Source organism: Takifugu flavidus, chromosome 4, assembly GCF_003711565.1.
Source record: "Takifugu flavidus isolate HTHZ2018 chromosome 4, ASM371156v2, whole genome shotgun sequence".
In the NCBI taxonomy this organism is placed as follows: Eukaryota; Metazoa; Chordata; class Actinopteri; order Tetraodontiformes; family Tetraodontidae; genus Takifugu; species Takifugu flavidus.
Window position 1 is genome coordinate 13,098,527 of NC_079523.1, and position 19,194 is coordinate 13,117,720.

Consider the following 19,194-nt stretch of genomic DNA (forward strand, 5'->3'; position numbering starts at 1 on the left):
TGAACTACCAAAGTTTTTTTTTCTCCTCACCTGCTGCGTTCCATCCGACTTCTTTTTTGCTTTGGGCATTTTGCTGCTTTTTGCTCTGTCTACAGGGCCCTGCTGCAGTTCCTTTTATGGGCATTAGTGGGCGGTGACTTATGCTAATCGTATGTTAATTAGACTCACCTGGCACGCGCTCTCAACTTACGAGTAGATGGCATTCATCAATCTAGGAACACAGTTGCGAACAATTCTGAGGCTTACGAACGCGTTGATGAATCTGGCGTAGGGTTTTCTTAAGGAACTTCTTAAGAACAACTTAAGAAAGAATCTAAGAAGATTCTTAAGAACATATTGGTGAATCAATCAATCAATCAATCTTTATTTATATAGCGTCTTATACAATCAAAATTGTTTCAAGGCGCTTTCCAGAATCCCAGGGCCTGACCCCAGACAAGCAACAGTGGCAAGGAAAAACTCCCCTTTAACAGGAAGAAACCTTGAGCAGGACCAGGCTCATGTAGGGGGACCCTCCTGCTGATGGCCGGCTGGGTAAAGAGAGAGGAGAAGAGGGAGGACAGGTAGAGGATAGGATAGGTAGGAGAGGAGAGGGGTAGAGGAGAGGAGAAGTAGAGTGAAGGGGAGGTAGAGGAGAGGAGAAGGAGGAGGAGGGGAAAGAAGAGGAGAGGGAGAGGAAAGGAGAAGGAGAGGAGAGGGAGAGGGAGAGGCACAGAGCACAGAAACACACACAAAAAATATGATGCACAATCACTTCAGCGGGGCCGGCGGTCATTATGCAGCTCCGATGGTGGCGATACCTGTAAATAAACAGTGGGGGATGGGGGGGGGGGGGCGAGAAGCAGAAAAACTACACAAGAATCAGCATAACTAATCTGCTTGATGAGGAGAGGAAAGGAGAGGAAACCATGACCCAGTGGAGTGACAGAGGCCTGTCAGGTGATCATGTTTCCGGACCCCGGCAGCCTTGGCCTATAACAGCATAACCAAGATGTGACCTAACGATTAGACGACCCCCTAGGTATGATAATTTGTCTGTCTATGATAGTAGCTGGAACTACTGAATTAGTAACAATAAGCTTTTTCAAAGAGGTAGGTTTTGAGTCTAATCTTAAAAGTAGCGATGGAGTCAGCCTCAACGCCAGTACAGGAGTAATGTGATCTCTTTTGTCAATACCTGTCAGAACTCTGGCTGCAGCATTTTGGATCAACTGGAGGCTTCTTAAAGAGTTGTTTGGACACCCTGATAATAAGGAGTTACAGTAGTCCAGCCTGGAAGTAACAAATGCATGGACTAACTTTTCAGCATCATGGTGGGTCAGTAGCTTCCTGATCTTTGAGATGTTCCTCAAGTGAAAAAAGGCACTTCTAGAGACTAATTTAATGTGTGAGTTGAAGGAGAGATTTTGATCAAAAGTTACTCCTAGATTCCTCACAGAGAGACTAGATGTTAATGAGATACCATCTAGAGTGATCATGTGATCTAATCTATCCCTGAGAGGTTCAGGACCAAACACCATGACCTCAGTTGTTCCTGGGTTAAGGAGGAGGAAATTTGAAGACATCCAGGACTTTATGTCTTTAAGACAGGTCTGGAGCTTCACTAACTTCTCTGTCTCCTCGGGTTTCATGGATAAATAGCATAACAATGAAAATTTATCCCATGCTGCCGAATAATGTTCCCTAAGGGAAGCATGTACAATGTGAAGAGGATTGGTCCGAGTACAGAACCTTGAGGAACTCCATGGCTAACCCTACTGTATGAGGAGGGAACGCCATGGACATAGGCAAACTGGTATCTATCGGATAAGTATGATCTAAACCAGTCTAGTGCTGTCCCTTTAATCCCAATCACATGTTCCAGTCTCTGTAACAGGATGCTGTGATCAACTGTATCAAAAGCAGCACTGAGGTCCAGCAGAACCAGCATAGAGACCAGTCCATGATCGGAAGCTATGAGAAGATCATTAGTGACTTTAAGAAGTGCTGTTTCTGTGCTGTGGTGAGCTCTAAAGCCTGACTGAAACATCTCAAACAGGCTGTTCCTCTGCAGGTGCTCCAGTAACTGAGTCACCACCACCTTCTCTAGAACTTTAGAGATAAAAGGAAGGTTGGATATTGGCCTATAATTTGCTAAGACATCGGGATCCAGTGATGGTTTTTTAAGCAACGGCTTAATCACTGCCACCTTGTAGGACCGGGGTACATAACCTGACACTAAAGAACCATTGATCTGGTCCAGGATAGAACTGCCTATCAGTGGTAGAACATCCTTCAACAGGTGTGTTGGGATGGGATCTAAAAGACACGTGGTGGTCTTGGATTTCTGAATTAGCGATGACGCCTCCGAAAAATATATAGGGCTGAAGGAGCTTAAGGGCTCGTTGGAGACCCTGTATGTTCCCACAGTCGGCACATCTGGTGATGGTCCAGTTGTTGGGATGGCCTGGTTAGCTTTCTCTCTGATAGCTAGAACTTTATCAGTGAAGAAGCTCATGAAGTCTTCACCACTAAGGGAAGAAGGGATACGTGGATCTAAAACACTGTGACTCTTGGTTAATTTGGCCACAGTGCTGAAGAGAAACCTGGGGTTGTTCTTATTTTCCTCAATCAAAGAAGAAAAATAAGCTGTTCTAGCCTTGCGAAGGGCCTTTTTGTAAACTAATAGACAGTCTTTCCAGGCTACATGATAGCTGTCTATTTTACAAGAATGCCACTTCCTTTCCAGTCTTCGCACTTTCTGCTTGAGGGTCCTGATATGTGAATTATACCAGGGGGCACACCTCCTCTGATTTACTATTTTCTTTTTCAGGGGGGCAACAGAATCAAGCGTGATTCTCAGTGAGGTTGCTGCACCTTCAGCAATAGAGTCAACCTCAGCAGGGCTAAGATTATAATGATTGATCCCTGGGGAAACACACGGTGGTCCTGGGATCAGCACAGGGATCACTTCCTTAAACTTAGCTACAGCATTATCTGAAAGACATCTGCTATAGTAAGACTTTGTTCTGAGCATAGAAGAATCCTTAATCATAAATGTAAAAGTGATCAAAGAATGGTCTGACAGGACTGGGTTCTGAGGGAACACTGACACATGTTCTACCTCAACACCATAAGTCAGAACTAGATCTAGGGTGTGGTTAAAGCTGTGAGTTGGTTGGTTTATCTGCTGGAGGAAACCAACTGACTCAAGTAATGAAATGAAGCCATTTCTAAAGCTGTCATTTATAACGTCCATATGGATGTTAAAGTCTCCAATGATAATGACTTTTTCCGTTCTAAGGACCAAGTCAGATAAGAAGTCAGAGAACTCAGACAGGAACTCTGAATGTGGCCCAGCAGGGGGCCGATATACAACTACAAACAGAAGTGGCTTTTCTGTCCTCCAGATGAGTGATGCCAAGAGTCAGGCTTTCAAATGAACTGAAGCTATGTTTTGGTCTGGGATTAATTAATAACTTGGAGTGATAGATTGCTGCCACTCCCCCTCCTCGACCAGTAACACGCGGAATATGATAATTAAGATGGGTAGGAGGAGTAGATTCATTTAAGCTAACATACTCCTCCTCCTGAAGCCAGGTCTCAGTAAGACAAAATAAATCAATGTGATGATCCGCTATCAGGTCGTGCACTAACAGGGATTTACACAAAAGAGATCTAATATTTAACAGTCCACACTTAATTGTGATATTAGTTTCTCCAACTTGTGCTTTAGTATTAATTTTAATAAGATTATGGTGATTGACCGCTCCCCTGCTCTGTGCTTGGTGAACTTTTAACCGTGGAACAGAGACTACCTCTATAGTGTTAAATATGTTATTGTTGGTGGATGAGGGTTCTAAGGAAGCAGCAGAGAGGTGTGTAAGACTACAACTCTGCATCCTGGTCTGGACCCTGGATTGTCAGGTCACTTTGGGTCTAATAAAATTAGCCAGATTACTAGAAATGAGAGAAGCACCATCTCGTGTGGGATGGACACCGTCTCTCCTAATCAGACCAGGTTTTCCCCAAAAGGTGCTCCAATTGTCTATAAAGGCCACCTGGTTATCGGGGCACCACCGTGACAGCCAGCGACGGAGCGATGACATGCGGCTAAACATCTCATCGCTGGCCAGATTGGGGAGGGGACCAGAGAATGCTACGGAGTCCGACATCGTTTTTGCGTAGTTACACACCGACTTCAAGTTAATTTTAGTGACCTCCGACTGATGAAGCCGGGTGTCGTTGGCTCCGACGTGAATAATAACTTTACCAAATTTACGATTACGTCTCGCCAGCAGCCATAAATTTGCTTCTATGTCGCCCGCTCTGGCCCCCGGAATGCACTTAACTATGGTCGCTGGAGTCGGCTTCACGTGGCGCAAAACAGAGTCGCCAATTACCAGGGTTGGTTTCTCAGCGGGTGTGTCGCCGAGTGGGGAAAAGCGGTTAGCCACGGGAAGCGGTTGGTGGTGCACCGTGGGCCTTTGTTTTGGGCTACGCTTCCTACGAACCGTCACCCAGCCGCCCTGGCTAGCCGGCTGCTCGGCTGCTGCCGGGGGACCGCTAGCTGAAGCTACGCTAGGCGGCTCCGCAGCAGCTAGCTTACCCTGGCTACATGACGCAACTCCAGCTAACTCCAAACTGCGGAACCGCGTCTCAAGCTCGCTAAGTCTCGCCTCCATAGCCATAAATAAACTACACTTTCTGCACCTATTCCCTTCACTAAGGGAGACAGAGGAGTAACTAAACATTTCGCACTCTGAACAGACAAAGACACCGGGTGAAACAGACGGTGAGGCCATGCTAACGCTAGTGATCGGCGAAGCCCTGTGTTTGTTTAATATGGGTTGTTTCTTACTGTTGATATCAGGTGACTAGAATGTCTCAAGTGTTCAAAATTTTAAGTAAAGTGAATACAACACACCAAGTGTTCAATATTAAGTGAATACAACACACCAAGTGTTCAATATTAAGTGAATACAACACACCAAGTGTTCAATGCAACCAACGAACGATAGAAGAGACAGGAAGTGAATGAGGCCCATTGTTTCTAAATGATAGATGAATAAATTGCTGCATAAGGCTTTGCAGATATATGGAGAAATAACTTCTTGAATTAATGAATCTGAGAGTTGGCTTTGTGTATCGTCATTCAGTAGCTTTGTATAATCTGAATTCTTAAAATTGCTCCGTAAATGAAACTAGCACTTTAATTGTTCTTAAACCCTCGTGTTAGATCACTCCTTAAATCCCTCACCTGACTACAACTTATCTGTTTGTTCAGTTGTGTCATACTATTAAAAATCTGGGAACTTCTGATCCCGAGGCCCATCATCTCAAACAGCCACTCTATTGCTTATCTTTGCCTCGTGCTTTGACTTCCATCTGCTAGATGGCTATGCTATCAAAGAGATTCTCGTGGCTTGCATTTCTGGCTGCATTACCAGCTAATCTATATGCTAATGTGAAGATAATAATCAATGGTGTTCATGCATGGGTGACCCCAATCAATAGTACATTGCACCAGCAAATTATTCAAATGACTACATTTTATTCAGCCAGACAACTAGGTGGTATGGTAATGTGGTGGGGAAAGACGATAAGTATGCCATTATCTACTGGATTCATACACATAAATGTAATGCATAGTTATCTAATTTCACTTAAATGACAACATTCCAATGTATGTTTCTAAGATTTGTTAATAACCCCTTAAAATTGGATGTTGGTCACTTTACCTTTTTAGATAGTACAACTTAAGCCACTGCATAATTTCCAGTTTTGTTCTGGAATTGCATCTGTTTTTATAACAACCAAACTCCATAGAACAATGTGACTTAATGGGCAACATTTGTTTTATTGACGCCACAGACTAGAATATGATGGTTGAGCCTTTTGACACACACAACATGAAGAGCAATATAAGTGTGAGATTGAAATCAGATCTTGATGTATATACAAGAAAGGCACAGCTATATATGGATTAAGTGTTTGAAGTGTACTAGAAATAAAGGACTATCCAGTCCAATTCATCACCAAATTGTATATTATTCTGGATTGTCAGACTTAGGTGTTTTGTTTTGTTTTTTAACTTGGGCTTTAATGATATATATAAGGGGTTTGGTAAGAGCACAACATAATTGGCACCTTGATGCATTACAGTTCTCTTTACTTTTGGTTTTTTGCTATTGGGTCATCCTTGTCATAAAAATAACAAAATTGATGGTAATTATTGTCCTGCTTGTAAGATAATGGTTTTGTCAGTCTGACCTTAAGTCCATTTACTGGTCTTTCAGTCAGATGTAATGATACTAAAAGGTGATGCTGAACTGCAGGACAGGTATACATTATGCAATAATTACAGCAGTCAAAAGTATTCTTCATTGTGCAAAATTAAAATCGATGACTCTATAATAAAAACACAACCAAAACAAGGAGGATGTTATTGAAAAAACAATAAATAAATTATGCTGTATCTTATTTTGAGGGAGCTCCCTGCATTCTTAAAATATCAGTATTCAGGCAGCAGTAGGGGGAGGGGAAAGATGGAGTAAAGTCATTACTATCATCTTCATTAGAGACAGTCCTGCTGTCCAATCAGTACGCTGCATCACACAAGGATTCCATAGGCCCCCCATTGGCTGTCGCTAGGATACCACATAATCAGGAGGCAGGCCGTGGCCTGGTTGGTGGAGTAGGATCTCGATGTTGGGAAGAGCAGCTCGGTTTGAGTTAGGGGGGTAGAAAATAAGGGCTGGGGGTTTGGATATAACGAGAGCACTAGCTCACACACACTCAGTCCTTTACTCAGGCAGCAACCACAGTGAGGCAGACAAAGAGGAGGAACACACTGCACAAGAACAGCACACTCCCTGGGGATGGGGCATCACACCCCTGCATCACGTTGGGGGTGCAGGAGGAGGTAGGAATATCGGGGTTAGCGGGGCTTTGTCTCAGCCGAATTGGACACATAGACACACATGCATGCATGTACACACATTTCTCTCTGGGTCTTCAGGTTATTAAAACCATGTGGTTCATGTGGTATTTTGGAGTGTTCATATAAGCAGGCTGCGGTCTAAGCACTAATGGATGCTTCGGCACTTTCTTGCTGTACTCTAAGCTGCGTAGACAAGCAGTCTGTCGAATTGTCTTTTAACTGGCCATGTGTTCCTCCAGCCTGTGAAAATCCTTTGACACTTAGTTTTTGGGGTCTCATAATGATCACTAAACCAATCAGTATGCTCTCTTGCAAAGACCAAAAAGAGTTCAAGTTTAGTACAGTGGTCTTTTGTGTTTGTTGTGGTATTTTGATGAATATGAGATATTCAGGTTCATTTCAACTACTTTTGTGGGTACTGCTGTGTGTCCCCAAAAACCAAAACAGTGCTTCAATGTAGATGTAATTGTGGAAGAGGGGTTAGGGGGCTATAGTGGAGGTGTTCTCCACAATCACACCGCTTTACAGAGAGATGGTGATTCCTATCTGAATGACAGGGTGTAAATACATTATTAAGAGAGGGGATTCCCTGCAGTCTGAACACAGGGGCATAAGGAATTGGGAGCAGGAATGTAGGCTAATAGCTATGTGCAGACAGTTCCACTTTGAAAGATACCAGATATATTCTGGCCGACTAGATTTCTCCTGTATAAAAGTCACAATCATAATGACGGGGGCTCATGATAAGCCCCATTAAAGTTTCTTTCTGCCATTTGTCATTTTATTCTTCCTTGCATCAAATAATCATAACTTTTTGTTTTTATGTTTCTTTCTTTTATCATTGAATTTGCTGGCCTTCTTCAATCACAATTGTATCGACAATTATTTGCAGAGTTATTTCCAACTCTCCAAAAATAAAGGGCTTTCAGGTTACTCAATTACTATGACCTTATTTTTTGGCAAATGCAGTGTTTTAAAGATTCATGTCAAGCTGCCAGATCACCTTCTTAAATATAGATATATTAATGATACTATAATAAACTAAGTCCAGCTGCTTCTACAGACAAAAGTGACTTAAATTCCTCCTTTTCTGCATTTCATCGGCATATTTACATAGGAAATATAGGACTGTTTTGCTTTTTTGATTTAGAAAAATGGATATGCTTTGGTTTGTTTCCATGTTTGCTTTGTAGTCTAAGTCTGTTACAGAGCTGTGTTTTCCTCCACAAATTATTCAGAAGTACAGTATATTGGAGAGGGGGAGAGGGAGTCATTTTTGCAGTCCTCAACATACTCAATTACCCTTCATCCCCAAGTAACTGATTACACATGTACCTCCAAACCCAAGGCTACAGGTTCTCCCCAGTCTTGGCTCTTCAGCTCTGATTCTCTGCTGTGTCAACACACATTCATTAACACTCAAACACTACTTTTGGATATGTCTCTTCTTGATAGTTCTTTGCTCCAAGCTTACAAATGACAAAAAGAATGCAGTGGGAACATGCTGCATAATTTTTGATACAGTATTTCAGAGGATAATTTGAGCATAGCATCTGTATTTTTTAGAATGTTTTGTTTCCATTATGTGTTTTCTGCCATACTTCAACTGAAGATTAGATGCACAATTTTCAGTATATTTTTGTTTCAATTTCTTAAAGACCTAATCTTAAAATATAAATTTTTATACTAGAATTGAATTAGATAAAATAAAAATATCTGCTAAGAAAAGATTTGGACTATAAAATGATGTATTTGCGACTGGCCACAACAGGGGGAAAACTAGGATTTGTACATCACAAAAACTATGGTATGTTAAATTGGTAGATAAAACTGCAAAATGCTTTTTAAAATTATACTATACAGTGATCCCTCGCTATATCGCGTTTCATCTTTCACGGCTTCGCTGCTTCACGGATTTTTTTTGCGAGTCGTTCATTGCAGTTCTCAAATATAATCGCAGGTGGCATATCCGTTTATAAAAATCTTCTTGCTCAGAAAAAGAAAGAGCGCCAACAACTACCCATAACAATGTTCTTCTCTCGGAGAAAGACTCCTGCGCCTTCAGTAGAAACAGACGCTACAGCGGAGCGGAGTCAGGACGAAGAGGCACAGCTGGGACTGTGAAATACGCGAGTGACAATGTTTCCAACCTTGTATTACTATATTAAAATTATTGTTTTAAACAAATTTTGGGCTTTAAAACAGGTTTTGATTTTTGGTTTCATTCTATAGTTCAGTATTGCATTGTAAAATAAAAATAAAAAATAAAGCTGACTACTTCACGGATTTCACTTTTCGCGTGTTATTTTTGGAACGCAACTCCCGCGATAAACGAGGGATCACTGTATTTATTAAGCATCCAATAATCCAATTTGGGGTAAAAAAAACACTGTTTGGAGTCTCCCGGATTGCATGGGTTTTCCAAGAGGTGAAGTGATTTTTTTTTTCTTTTTTTGATGTAAAAGACCTATCCAGGGTGTATTTCTGCCTCTTCCCAGTGACTTCTAGTATAGATATTAAGTTAGTTTTAAAATGGAAACTGTGCCTAATGGGCTTCTCTAATGGGTGCTTCTTTCTCTGTTTTCAGGCACAGAAGAGCCATTCAGAAGAGCCGTGGGTCAAAGGTGAGAAGAGCAGAGGGCACAATGGAGAGTGCACCAGAGGCCACTGCTGCACCAGCTAATACCACTGGGACTTCTGGCAACACGACCACCACCTTCCCAAGCACTACCAACACCATAGCCAGTGTTGTGACCACTACAGCCCAAACGACTACTACTGCTCCTACCACTTGTACGAGTACCACCAGTAGTAGTAGTAGTAGTAGTAGTAGCAGCAGCAGCAGCAGCAACAACAGCAGTGTTAGTAGTACAAGCACTACTTCTAGTGCTACTACTACTACTACTGCTACTGGAAGACTGGCAGTCCCTCAAATTTCTGTTTACAGTGGCATGCCTGACCGCCAGACAGTACAGGTGAGTTAACATGCATTCCCACTCCCACTATATGGGAGACATACCTCCACCACCTCTGCTGTTGTAAATAAGGCATAAAGAGGTTTAACAATTCCTCAAAGGTGTGTGATGGAATGCCAGAGACAATGAGTCAGAATTCTCTTGGTTATCATAGCAACATCGCATTACAGAAAACTGAAGCTTTTCACATTGATTGCAAAATTACATATATTTTTTGGCTCAAGCAGGCCTACTTTGATCACTGCAATGTGGTGAAAGTTTTGGCCACATTTATTGTCCTATATTATGGCCCAGGTATTTTCAAGTATGTATGCTTGTGCATCCACTGTAGCTACAGTTGATTACCATAATTTCTGTAGTGTGGGTACGGATAGTGATTAGTTAACTAGCTTATTTATGTCATACATACCTAGGTGTTCCAGCAAGCATTACACAGACAGCCTAACACAGCAGCACAGTACCTGCAGCAGATGTATGCTGCTCAGCAGCAGCATTTGATGCTGCAAACTGCAGCCCTCCAGCAGCATCACAATTTAAGCACTGCTCAGCTCCAGAGCCTGGCTGCTGTACAGCAGGTGAGTAAGCATGAAAAGCTAAAAAGAATATTTAAATGCTTGCTTCAGTACACATGCTCTTACATAATGTAAAATTTGCTGTTCTCTCCCATGCAGGCCAGTATCACAGCTGGTCGTCAAAGCTCTTCACAAAATAGCACCTCAGCCCAGCAAACAGGATCCACTCAGGCCACAGTAAGTAATGTTTTCTATGTTTAGCTTCAAGAGCCTCTACATTTTGATTAATATTTTCCTTTGCATTATAATGGGAATAAGTTTGGCTTAGTTTTGGCTTAGAGATATCTGGTGCAACCTGAGGGTTGTACTCGCTTGAAATAAAACTTGTATGTAATACAATTCATCTGCATTTATTTCTCGATTGTATATTTAATATTTTTTAAAAGAAGTAATTTTTCTTTAAATTGTTATCACAGTGCTGTCTAACCTAATTATACTTTCTCCATAGATCAACCTTACCAACTCCCCAGCAGCAGCACAGCTGATCAGCCGGGCCCAAAGTATTAGTTCGACTCCCACCAGCATATCTCAACAAGCTGTTCTTCTGGGTAGTCCATCTAGCCCTACTCTTACAGCAAGCCAAGCACAGATGTACCTGCGTGCACAGATGGTGAGAATTTCAGCGTAAGACATAAGAAGCATAGCCACTCTGGATTGATACAAACATACACATGTACAACTTACTGCTTTGTAATAGACACACAACATTTTAGACATGTGTGGTGTTTAATATTCTCTTATTTCTCATTTGTTATATCAGTGTTAATTATAATAATTTATTGGGCCCTCAGAGATCAAGGGTGGAATAATCTGTCTCTAGAAAATGGAGTGTTTACAAGATTTGTGCTTACGAAGGATTTTGTTGAGATCTGTGATATTGTCTTGGCTAGAGCTTAAGGTTGTTACCCAGTTGCAGTGTATTGTGTTTTAATTGTGGAGCAATATTATTATTATTATATTATTATTTTTGTATTATTTTTATATACTTTTTATATTATTATTTTTCTCTCAAATTGCCATCAGTTGTGCAGATGTCACAAGGTTATCACTTATGGTTTGTACCTTATGACAATGATTTGTAACCTAATGAGCAGATATTTAATGTATTGAAATCTTATGTTATACTTTTATAAATATAGGTTACTTTATCTTTTCTTATTTCTTGTGTTGTGTGCAACTATACACGCATTTGATGCTGACAGGTGTGATACTTTCCAGGCGCAACAGAATAACCTGGTTCAGGTGGCCAGACGTCTAGGTCAGGCTGTTCCTCTTTCCCCACAGCTCATCTTTACTCCCACAGCCACTGTGACGGCTGTCCAGTCAGAGAACTCTACACAGGCTTCCTCACTGGTAGGTAAATTTGAAACCTTTTTAGTCTCCAAACTTTTCTAAGTTGTATTATAGATATGATGCATCTTGCTGATAACAATTCCAACTATAACACATATGGCAATAATAAACATGCCATAAAAATTTAGAACAGGTTATTTACTGCTATTAATTTGGCATTGAAAAAAAGAGGAATGAAAAAATATATATATGGAGGTTTTTATTTCTCTAAATCACCAGTATACTTTTTTCGGTCCCCTATTTTTGAATCTGCAAGAATCAGGTCCAGAATCTTACCATCCGTGGCCAGCAGGTGTCGACCACGTCCTCCTCTCAGACTCAAACCCTTCAGGCCCTCAGTCTGAAACAGACCCCTGTGCCCATTCAGCCTGCCTCAGTAATGAAAAATCCAAACCAAGGAACCTCTACAGGAGGAAAGGCCACTACCTCTGAAAATATATCTGATGGAGGGAAAAAGGGAGAGAATACTGCACCTACAGAAGTCCGGGCAATAAACATGAGCCGCAATGTTAACGCTGTCAGCGCCCGGCCTCTGATTGCTCCAGGTAAGTGATATTCAAATCACCAAAATTTAAGTAGTTTCACAGCCCACAACTACATTATAATGAACCACCATTGTAGAGCTTCAGAAATAAATCTTGGCCATTTTAATGTGTCATTGACTTGCTAAATTTTGGAGCATAGCATTTATTCTTTTAAACATTTAAAGGCATGCTGACATTCTTGACTTGACAAACGTTAGATATTATTAATTTAGTTTTGTATAAACATTAATAGTACCTATATAACCTATTCTTAAATGTATCTTTAAAGAAAGGATTTGCATTGTCCTTATAATTATATAGACAGACAGTCAATATTCAGTTGCTAACTTTCATTTTTGTAAATAGTTAAATGTTTCTTACAGATTGCCATCCAGCTGCTGCATGCCTCATTTTTGAAAGAGATGACTAGGTCAAAATGGTCAACATGGGCTCGGTGCAAAATCGAAATGCAGTCAGTTGTTTATAGTATCGTAATAATAGATCAGAAAGGAGCTCTAATAATGTTATGTGTTTGTGTTTAATATGCAACATCATTCAACATTGAATTAATTCAAGAGGACTCAACCCACACCATTTCAGGGTGTGTTGCTAGAATAGACCAGCTGCTTTGTCTGTCAGTCATTGAAAGGCACATTGAAACATTCAACTGCTGTTTTAAAGCATCAATATTTAGGGATATGCTACCTGAGGCCATTTCATTTCATTTTACATTTCATCTTTATTTATATAGCATCTGTTACAATCAATAAGTGTCTGTAGGGACTTTACAGACTACCAGGACCTGAGCCCCAACAAGTAACAGTGACAAAAGAAAAAACTCCCTTTAACAGGAAGAAACCTTGAGCAGGACCAGGGTCCTTCCTGCTGAAGGCCAGTTAGTATTATAGTAGTATAGTATTATATATGTATATATAGTAGTATATGCACTAGTATATAATTACTTTCTCTGAGACATGAGAGGTCACAATCAAGAATTAAGATGGGTCCATAATACACAGAATTTGATCCATGACAATTAATTATGTCTGCGTGAAATATTTGTTGTTTAAGGAACTTAAGGAAAGGTTAAAGAAAGGAAATAATGCTGCAAGACCTGCTGTCTTACTCTTTTTCTCAGTGGCACTGTGTAATGTGTTTCCTGAATCAAAGCCAAAGCAGCAGCAACCCTAAATGTGGAAACGCTGGGATTTTCCAAAGGTCTGCTGTTATAAACTCATGCATGAGTTGCAGTGAAAAGTTGGATGAGCATATTTCATATTGCTTTAATTTTTGATCATGCTGACCTGAGACATTTGTTCATGAATAGAAAGTACCATCCTCCTAGGTTTTCAGTGTCCTCCTGGTCAATGGGGATCATGAAATAGATTTTAATCCAGCTCTGATTTTAATTCTACATTTGACCATACCCACATGGCTTTCTCATAAGAGTTAAATGTAATTTTTACTTCTAAAATAGTTGTTTTACTGCCAATTAAAAAGTCATCAGCAAGTTTTACTGCTGCAGTGGTTCAAAAAAATGTCAAGGATTCAGTTTCTGTGGTGCCTGTGTCTGGCGCCGCGCGAGTGGCAGCCTGTAACAACAGCTCCTGCTCACCTTCGAGCTTTTCTTTACTTTTTCTTCTTTTCTCCGCACCTACTACTTTTGTTTTTGTGTGTTCGGTTTGTTTTCATTTATCTTCATCATGTACGTAAGACTTGTGGAGTTTGGACTGGTGGCTCTACTTGTTTTTTCACTTTTCAATACCGCGTCCGGAGACCCATCGCAGAGCCGCGGCTCGCTTGTTTACAGCAGGGATCAGCTGTTCGCCCTGCGGAGCTCTGCGGCGCTGCCCAAGGAGCGACCCGATGTGCCCCCCGAGCTGAGGAGGAGGAAACGGGCATGCCGTGCCAGGGTCGAGCGCCGTGCCAGGAGGAGACGCTATCGGCCCATCCTGCCCTCCATCATCATGGGGAACGTCAGATCTCTCCCCAACAAGATGGACGAGCTGGCGGCGCTGACCCGGCATCAGCGGGAGTACCGGGAGTGCAGCCTGCTGCTGTTTATGGAGACCTGGCTAACCGCGCTAATTCCGGACACGGCCGCACAACTTGAAGGATTTACTCTTCTACGGGCAGACAGAAGCAGGGAGAGTGGTAAGAGGAAGGGAGCAGGACTGGCAGTGTTTGTGAACGATAGATGGTGTAACCCTGGGCACATCACTATCAAGGAGCAGCACTGCTGTAAGGATATCGAACTGATAGACGTTAGCATGAGGCCTCACTACCTGCCGAGGGAATTCACACATGCCCTCGCGGTGGTTGTGTACATCCCCCCCTCTGCTAACGCTGATGCAGCCTGTGATGTCCTGCTCTCAGCAGTGAGCAGGCTGCAGACACAACACCCTGATGCCCTCCTCCTCATCTCTGGAGACTTCAATCATGCCTCTCCATCATCTTCTCTGCCCAAATTCACCCAGTATGTCACATGCCACACCAGGGACAATAAAACACTGGACCTCTTCTATGCCAACACCAAGGAGGCATACCACTCTCTCCCTCTTCCTCCCCTGGGCCGTGCCAACCACAACCTTGTACACCTCCAGTCTGTGTACAAACCTCTTGTGCAGAGGCAGCCTGCTGTCACCCGCACAGTGAAGAAATGGTCCGAAGAAGCCGTGGAGGCCCTGAAAGACTGTTTCAACACAACCCTGTGGGATGTATTCAGCGATGTCCATGGGGAGGACATTGACAACCTCACCAACTGCATCACGGACTATATTAACTTTTGTGTGGAGAACACCGTACCCACCAGTACTGTACGGAGCTTCTCCAACAGCAAGCCCTTGATCACCCCAGACATAAAGGCCCTCTTGAAGGAGAAGAAGAGGGCTTTTGTGTCTGGAGACAAGGAAGAGCTGAAGACTGTGCAGAGGGAACTGAGGAGGAAGATCAGACAGGAGAAGGACAACTACAGGAGGAAGATGGAAAACCAGCTGCAGCAGAACAACATCTGTGGTGTATGGAAGGGACTGAAGACCATCTCGGGCTTCAAGGAGCAGAAGTCCCAACCTGTGGGTGACCGGGGTGGGCTAACGACCTGAACTTGTTTTTCAATAGATTTGATCAGGTACCCACCCCACCCCTTCCCCAGCCCAGTCTCCTCTGCTGCTAGCCCCGCCATTGTCTGTGCCCCCAATAGACTGTTCCTCCTGTCCCCCCTCCCCCTCTCTCATTAACTTCAGCTCACACATTCCCGACACTTCACACTCTGGCCCATGCCCCCCCCCCCAACACCTTCCTGCTCCAGCCTGTCCCTCACACCACACCAGGTGAGGAAGGCCCTGAAGAAGAACAGGGCCAGGAAAGCGACGGGTCCGGATGGCATCAGCTCCAGGCTCCTGAAGTCCTGTGCGGACCGGCTGTGTGGGATCTTCAGTTACACGTTCAACCTGAGCCTGGAGCTGGGGAGAGTGCCACAGCTGTGGAAGACGTCCTGCATCGTCCCAGTGCCGAAGACACCGCACCCCAAGGAGGTCAACAACTACAGGCCGGTAGCTCTGACGTCTCATCTGATGAAGACGCTGGAGAGGCTCATCCTCGCCCACCTGCGCCCACTGGTGAGCTCCTTCATGGACCAGTTGCAGTTTGCCTACAAGCCGAGCATTGGGGTGGACGATGCCGTCATCTACCTCCTCCACACCTCCCTCACTCACCTGGAGAAGGCTGGAAGCACTGTGAGCATCATGTTTTTTGATTTCTCCAGTGCATTCAACACCATCCAGCCCAGGCTGCTGGGGGACAAGCTGCAGGTAGCTGGGGTGGATCACCACCTCACGACATGGATTCTGGACTACCTCACACAAAGACTACAGTTTGTGAGGGTGAAGGGCTCCGAGTCAGATCGGCTTCTCTGCAGCACTGGTGTCCCGCAGGGAACAGTTCTGCCTCCTTTCCTGTTCACCCTCTACACCACGGACTTTTCACACAGTACATCTTCATGTCACCTCCAGAAGTTGTCTGACTACTCTGCTGCTGTCGGCCTCATCACTGATGGGGACAATACGGAGTACAGAGAACTTATTCAGGACTTTGTGGACTGGAGCCTGTGGAACAACCTCCAGATCAACACTGGCAAAACCAAAGAGCTGGTGGTGGATTTCCGCAGGCGAAACAACCCCCCGCCTGCACCAGTGAACATCCTGGGAACGGATGTTGACGTGGTGGAGTCCTACAAGTACCTGGGTGTTTACCTAAACGATAACCTGGACTGGACACACACGCCCTTGTCAAGAAGGGCAATAGCTGACTCTTCCTGCTCAGGAGGCTGAGGTCTTTTGGAGTGCAGGGAACACTCCTGAGGACTTTCTATGACTCTGTGGTGGGATCAGCCATCTTCTATGGGATTGTCTGCTGGTCCAGTAGCATCACGGACAGGGACAGGAAGAGGATGGACAGACTGGTAAGGAGGTCCAGCTCTGTCCTGGGATGTCCCCTGGACTTGGTGCAGGTGGTGGGAAATGGGAGGATGATGGCTAAGCTGTCATCCATGTTGAACAACACGTCCCACCCCCTACAGGACACCCTGACAGCACTGGGCAGCTCATTCAGTGAGTGGCTGCTCCACCCTCGCTGTGCGAAGGAGAGGTATCGCAGATCTTTCCTGCCAGCTGCTGTCAGACTTCACAATAAACATAACGCCCACTAGCACAATCTGAATATTATATATTCTGATATGTATATTGTATTCACCCTCTGTACTATGTACAGGTATACAGGGGCCGAGTATTCATTTACCTATATTATTGTAAATATACATCCTCTTTGTATATTCCAAATTCTATTCTATTTGATTTTATCTTATTTTTCACTGCGTGCACTGTAAATTTCCCCGTGTGGGACAATAAAGGACCTGAATCTGACATGTGCTGTACTCATCCATTATATATATTTTGGATTATCCTGCTCTGAATTCAAGACAGCCTTTAAATATTAAATGGAAACTTTCCCTCAGTGCCCCCACAATTACTTTGAAACAGAAGTGTAGTATTAGAAGTTGATGTAGTTATCCAATTCTAGTATCTGTTCATTACATCTGCTATGATAGACCTAGTGAATAGTTGATTTTCATTTTGAGTGGACTATTATAAAGAAGCCATTGAACGATGGCATGTAAGTTCAGTTAAAAAAAAGTCACCTCCTCCTAAATGACTGGCCAAGAGAAGGAAGGGGCCGGTTGGGGGCAAGTGGGCTATCAGAGAAATGCTCATGTACAGGCAGTTGTCCACAATACAGGATTTTGGGTGAGGGATGAGTATATTTAACATTATCAGGCAACACCTCCATGCTCACATGGCTAATTTAGCAGTAGTTGTTGTAATAATATAGCTGTTTTGTTTTTTTTGCTTGATTTTCACCATAATCCAACTGTTCACTGTTTCCTGGTACAGTGGCTCAACATAAGCACTTGGTAGGACTTCGGATGGCTCGTCGTGGACATTGTGCTTCACCTGACAATTACTGCAGAACTCTTTTTGATATTAGATCAGCCTGAGGCCACTTCTTCCTTTCAGAAAGGGCAGGCAATGTGAAAAAAAGGATTTAAACAAACGCAAATCCAAACATGCTGGTTGATGTCACTGAGACATTGGGCCAGATTCACCAATATGTTCTTAAGAATCTTCTTAGATTCTTTCTTAAGTTGTCCTTAAGAAGTTTTTTAAGAAAACCCTACGTCGGATTCATCAACGCGTTCGTAAGCCCCAGAATTGTTCGCAGCTGTGTTCTTAGATTGATGAATGCCATCTGTTCGTAAGTTGAAAGCGCGTGCCAGGTGAGTCTAATTAACATACGATTAGCATAAGTCACCGCCCACTAATGCCCATAAAAGGAACTGCAGCAGGACCCTGTCGACAGAGCAAAAAGCAGCAAAATGCCCAAAGCGAAATGCCCAAAGCTTGCCCCTCCACGCCTGATTTCTGACGCCGTGTTGAACAATCAAGAAAGGATGGCTAACACGCTTGATAAAATTGCCTCAACCCTGATGACTATAGCCAACACGCTTAAAGAAATCAACGAGAATGTAAAAAAAATAAGAATGTAAAAAAAATAAACGTGTAAAAGCTGTGCTCTCAAACCGGTCTCTCTTTTTCACTCCTTTTTGAAGTGAATCAAGACTGTTAGACTGAAATTGTGACAATAATGCATTTTATTCACAAACGGGCAATTAATCGCGCTCGAACGTGAACCGCGTGCCTGCAGTCTGGCCCCATCATTGCGTCAGGACGCACATCCTCATTGGGTTGTGGCTCTGTGTCCAAACACATCCAGCGCCCCTTTAACATGCCGATGGTGCGTTCAATGGTGGAGCGACTGTGCGCATGCATCTGATTGAATACAATTTCCTGTGGAGTCTGAGGGTTGGTCAGTGGTGTCAACAACCAGGGCATATCCTCGATCCCCTAATAAAATAAATCAAGATAAAATCAAATAAAAAGACAGTTTTGGCATGGTTTCCAATTTGGTTGATTAATGTTAAGTCATTTGCACATTTACGTAATTTTAAAATTCTCCGTAAATCACCAAAAATAGGAAATAAACAAATAAATAAATAAATATGACAGAATTATCATTGTAATATTGAATTTTATTGAACTGCACAAGAGAAGAAAACCCAACCATACCAACATGTCGGCACTGAAATGTGCGCAAGAGTACTCCTGAGTGTTCGTAGGATTTGTTCTTACCTACGAATAAATCCAGGATAAGAAGAAATTGGTGAATGCCACAATGGGCCAGATTCACGAAGCGTTCTTACGAACAAATTTGTTCTTAAGTCCCACTTACGAACA

At 43.0% G+C, this 19,194-nt stretch overlaps 1 protein-coding gene across 5 annotated transcripts in view; it reads left to right on the forward strand.

The window, feature by feature from the left end:
• Positions 1 to 19,194, forward strand: part of phc2b (polyhomeotic homolog 2b (Drosophila)) — a 51,163-nt gene that overhangs the window by 9,117 nt on the left and 22,852 nt on the right. For 2 of the 5 annotated variants that reach the window (XM_057031483.1, XM_057031482.1), the window contains exon 1: positions 12,865 to 15,430. In XM_057031483.1, the coding sequence (XP_056887463.1) occupies positions 14,050 to 15,430 (1,381 nt within the window). In that variant the 5' untranslated portion in view covers positions 12,865 to 14,049. Of the gene's footprint in view, positions 1 to 6,766; positions 6,905 to 9,509; positions 9,898 to 10,310; positions 10,473 to 10,568; positions 10,647 to 10,917; positions 11,080 to 11,687; positions 11,823 to 12,078; positions 12,368 to 12,864; positions 15,431 to 19,194 lie in introns of those variants that run through there. The other 3 variants (XM_057031480.1, XM_057031481.1, XM_057031479.1) reach the window with 3 other exon arrangements.